Source organism: Glossina fuscipes, unplaced genomic scaffold, assembly GCF_014805625.2.
Source record: "Glossina fuscipes isolate IAEA_lab_2018 unplaced genomic scaffold, Yale_Gfus_2 43489, whole genome shotgun sequence".
Taxonomy (NCBI): domain Eukaryota; kingdom Metazoa; phylum Arthropoda; class Insecta; order Diptera; family Glossinidae; genus Glossina; species Glossina fuscipes.
In genome coordinates this window covers 1-5,051 of record NW_023999030.1, presented here as the reverse complement: position 1 = coordinate 5,051, position 5,051 = coordinate 1, and the positions used below count along the sequence as shown (strand labels likewise).

Sequence of the window (5,051 nt, the reverse complement as noted above, 5' to 3'; positions counted from 1 at the left end):
TTTCTATTTTTGTTTAGCAATTTATTTCTTTTATGTTAAAATATTGAATTAAAAAAATATATTATGCTATAATTACAATAAATTGGTTTAATACCGCAAATACACGCACACAAGTTTAACAGTAAGATTATCTAATATTTTAGTTTCGTATAACTATTCAGTGTACTGGACGGCAAGGGGTATTTAGTATGTAATAAGAACTCTCTTTTGTAACTTATTATTAACTCTAATATTAATTAATTCAATTAAATGAAAGATGTTTATCACCGATAAAATCTACTGTTTATACACTAATTGCGATCTAGAGAGAGTTTGTGTCAACTCAATTTTCTTTATGAATATTTGCAAGTAGATAGCCGCACGTAATCGTTTGACTACAATTTTATGTTTGTTCATAAATGCATTCAAACGGGTAGTTGATATTGGTGTACTAATACACTACCGAAGTAAAAATAATCCAACTTACGGCTTTAAGGCCTGCATTGACACGCCCAAAAAAGGACTTTAAACAGCAAAGATCGAAAGGAAAAATGTTACAATGTTGTCTTCGTCTAAGTACAGTAAAATTGCAATTTCAAGAGTTTACCCCAATGCCGGAATTCTTATTATTTTTCTCCTTTTTCTATTATAGTTGAAATTAAGAGTTCACACAAATCAACTTAAAATTACGTCGACAATTAGCCCAAATCTAAGTAATTAACACTAAACCTACCGACATTCATGTATTCCTACCGTGAGCGGTCAACTGACCGCTTCAAAAAAACATATGTATCTTAGTAAAGTAGATAGTAAACAAAATATTTTTCTGATGCTACAATAAAAACCCGTTCCCCGCTTTTCGATGTTGTATGTTTTATTTACTTTTACAAATTTGGTTTTGTTTTGTTTTATTGACTTTACAATATCTTATTTGACAAGATCTCCGTTCAGTGGAAACAGTATGTGTATTTATTATTGTTTTTGATGAGCATTCTTTGTTTACCTGTTTTTCTTTCGGTCCCAAGTTACTCTGCCAATTGAAATAAAAACTCATGCCTCGATATTTCCTCACCCGTCCTTTCTTTATACAAAATCCAAGCATTTATCCCGGCTAAATCTAAGATACTGAAAAATACCTATAAAGGCCATCTTTGACATTTAGATTTTACACTATATTTTCTGGCCATTTGATCGGCTACATCTACACCGAATTTTGTACTATTGTAAACTCTAATTGTCTCTGGTAGACGAGTGTCATTTCTTTCAATTTCAACGGACGAATGCATTGAACGAAGTACCAATACCTTTTTATTAGGTTTAGCTTTATAAATTGTAAGAGTAAAATCTTTCGATTTGTATAATATTCTGGAGAAGCGTGTCTTACTATCCTTTGCCTGTCTCGCTAATTTTGCTAGCTCTCTTTGATTTCTCCGGATAGTTCCAACAAGCGTAGTTCTTTTTGCTAGAAGTTTACTCGCTAGTGACGCGCTTGTAAAAAAATTGTCAACTGTTATGTTTCTCCCATGGCCCGTATATGGTTCTGCTAATTTCAAAGTTATAAACTCCCCAAGTGGGATTGGTGATTCCCTCCCTTCATATTTTCCCAAATATGGAAAGCTGTTTACTATATTCTTACTACTTACATCGGAAGCTAACCAGAATTTTATGCCAAATTTGTCCGTATGTATTGAGTAAATCTACAACGTGCTTTTGTAGGAAACAATTGTTCATCTATAGAAAGATATGCTCCTGGTTTATAACAGCTTTGACTGTTTTCGATAAATTTATACCAAACTTGAGAAATCAATGCGAACTTATCGTTTCGTAAGCGTTGGCTTCGTTGATTTTTGTTGTCAAATCGAATAAATCTCATGATTCCTACGAAGTCATTTCGACTCATAGTTGTCGAGAAAAATGACGGACCCCATTTCGTCTCCCATAAATATGATAAATTAATGGTTTTAGCCTCATATGCGCCGCGTGCATATAGAAGTCCAATAAATGCATATAATTTTGCAATAGATAAATACCATTTCGTTTTCAACACTCGAAAAGCCTCTGATTCCGTATATTCTCTTACGTGTAAGACACATTGATTAGATTGTAGGTTGTGTATAATTACATTGTAGACGCGTAAAACAATTTCAAGAATGCGATTATCGAAGAATATAGTCGTAAATAACATAAATGTTTCAAGCGGTCAAATGACCGTTCGTGGTAGACTAGACATGGTATAATTTGTTTTCGGAAAATAAACAATAAAAAAGTTGTAAATATTGAAAAATAGGTTGTATCTATATTTTAGGAAAAATCAATAAGCTAAATGATGATACGGTAACGTTGTATGCGAGAAATTTTAAACGAAATTTCAAAAACGGTCTTTCGACCGCGCATGGTAGTTTTAGTGCTAATGCAAGCTCGACACGTTCGCTCGGCCAGTGTAGTGTATTAAGTACTCCAATCAATTGTGTAGATTAACATAGAGATGTGCATAGAGATCGCCAGCCCACCAGGGCCCTACGCTATTTGTGGCAAGAATACATTAAGTTTTTTATGGTATACGCAAAACCCGAAAGAGCTTAAACTAGGTCCAAGTTTCTGTTCCCCTCCCCTCCATCATAATGTGACCCATAAACGTGTTGAGATAAGATTGGACTAGATAGTCTTGTGCATTTTGTACCCTTCGTATAAGAAAGATGATGTGACAAAAACGCTTAGTTTTGGATATTCGATGACAAACGTCTATTTTATTATATAACCTTTTAAGTCATTTTTATTCATTTAATTTATTGAATTATTTTTTAAACTTTTATAAAACCTTTGCTCAATTCAGACTAATTAATCCTAATGGAGTAATATGGAAGATTTATCGACAAATTTTAATTCGGTCACCGCTTGAAGGACTCTCTTAATTGCCAATATAATTTGCACCTAGTTCAGCCTATAAGGACTCAAGCTAAAGAATTAATAAGCAACAGCAAGCCTAGTGTTTCGATGAAAATCGTTGTGGATAAAAAGATAGTGAAAAAATACAACAAAAAGTTATAGGTAGTTGTACTCAGGATCCGCCGAGTGGCCGAATAGGCAAAGAGTCTCCACTAGCAACTCAAATTTCAAGTACGGTAGAGTTTCTAATAAAGCCGATAGCCTTAGATGCTAATGCTTTAAAACTTTAAACTTACAATTTATTCGCTGATTTAATTGCATTTTCTCAAGCTTTTAAGTGAGAATTAATTAACTAACTTTCCATTCTTGTGACAGCCGTAAACCAGAATGCCTTTGGATATATAGATTGCTCTGTGTTTCGTTGTAAAAATAAAAAGTTTACGAAGGGATACGTTCTTTTTCGATGAATACATCTGGGGGATGCATGCGTAAATTTTTACGTCGCACGTCATGAAGACTAGGTATTAACTGGTAAAGCTACTCAAAGTTGATGTATGAATTTTGTTTGCTTTCGTTTGTTTAGTTCTCGAACTGACCACTTCTTATTGAACGCTTTGAAATGTGCGAATATTTTTAATGAATGACAAATGAATCAGTTCTTGTTGTCTTAATAAAAATGCATTTTCTTAACATATAGATACCGAGTGCCATGTACGGAGTAATGGCAGAATACTTATGTAATATAACATCAGCGACTGCTAACTAAAACACTCCTGTACCAAGAGTACATCTTTTAAATTGTACAACAACAAAATAACAAATAAAACTCAAAATCAACATCAATTGACCATAGCATCAATGCAATGGAGAGTTTAATAGATAACATGACGCGAGAACGACTGCGCATAAACCTCTGGTCTTTTAGAAATATCTCAAACCGTCAATAATATAATTAAAGATAGCAAATGGTCATTAGGGTCAAATTTTGAAATAACCGAATCTTTATATAAGACCCAAAATTTGCCTAAAACTTTAGTAATAAATTCTTTGTTTTAAAAGAATGTGGTTCGCAATAACCGTAGGATTGGTGTTGCAGTTATTAGTGCTTCTATATGTTTACCTAACGTATCGTTATCGGTATTGGTTGCGTCATGGTGTCGTCGACGTCAAACCTAATCCTATACTCGGTAATTTAGGGTGTTTACTGCGCATGCAATGTACTTCTGCTCATATGATACAAGCGATCTACAACTATCCCGAAGCTGGAGATCGTCCTTTCGTTGGTATTTATCTTTTTCATCGTCCGGCTTTGCTGCTACGCGATCCCGAACTGATAAAACGCATTCTAAGTAGGGATTTTCCAAAATTTTCTAATCGGTTCTCAAACTCAGATTATTTTGGTGACCCTCTTGCCTCTCGGAATTTATTCTTTCTGAAAAATCCTTATTGGAAAGAAATACGTTTGAAGCTGACTCCTTTCTTTACAAGTGGAAAACTGAAACAAATGTGTTCGCTAATCGAAGAAGTGGGACTTAATCTCAATGAATATCTCTTGAAAATGCCTTTAAACGGCGATAAGAGTTTCCAACTGGAGCTTAAGGAACTTTGCTCTTTATATACCACAGACGTGATTGCAACTGTAGCTTTCGGTATACAAGCGAATTCTTTTAAATATCCGAATGGAGAATTTCGTCATAACGGTCGTGAAATATTTCGTTTTAGCACTAGACGAGCTTTGAACTTAGGTGTTGTCTTCTTCTTGCCGTATTTGGTTTCGTATTTGCGCACAAAAGTCGTACCAACAAAACAAACGGAATTTTTGCGATCTACCATGAATCGCATATTGGAGGAGCGGGAGAAATCTGGAATGAAGCGTCACGATTTAATCGATATCTTGATAGAATTCAAAAATCAAACCAAAAACCAACCAAGGCAAGATGATTTAAAATTTGAAGGTGACCTGCTCGTGGCACAAGCGGCTATATTTTTTATAGCAGGATTTGAGTCAACATCGACTACAATGTCATTTGCTTTATATGAATTGGCAAAAAACCCGGAAATGCAAGAAAGACTACGCAAAGAAGTTTGCGATGCTCTTAATGAAAGCCGCGGAAAGATCACACAACAGATCATTGAGAGCTTGGAATATATGCAAATGATTATAGACGAAACATTGAGACTTTACC

General features: G+C 34.5%; 1 protein-coding gene across 1 annotated transcript; it reads left to right on the top strand.

Annotated features, from left to right (window-relative positions):
* Positions 1 to 963: 963 nt before the first annotated feature.
* On the top strand, positions 964 to 5,044 carry LOC119643035 (probable cytochrome P450 6g2; the record flags this gene model as incomplete). Its single annotated transcript, XM_038042394.1, has 2 exons — positions 964 to 984; positions 3,962 to 5,044. Coding segments are annotated over exons 1-2 (1,104 nt in total), but the record flags the coding sequence as incomplete, so codon positions are not given.
* Positions 5,045 to 5,051: the final 7 nt, after the last annotated feature.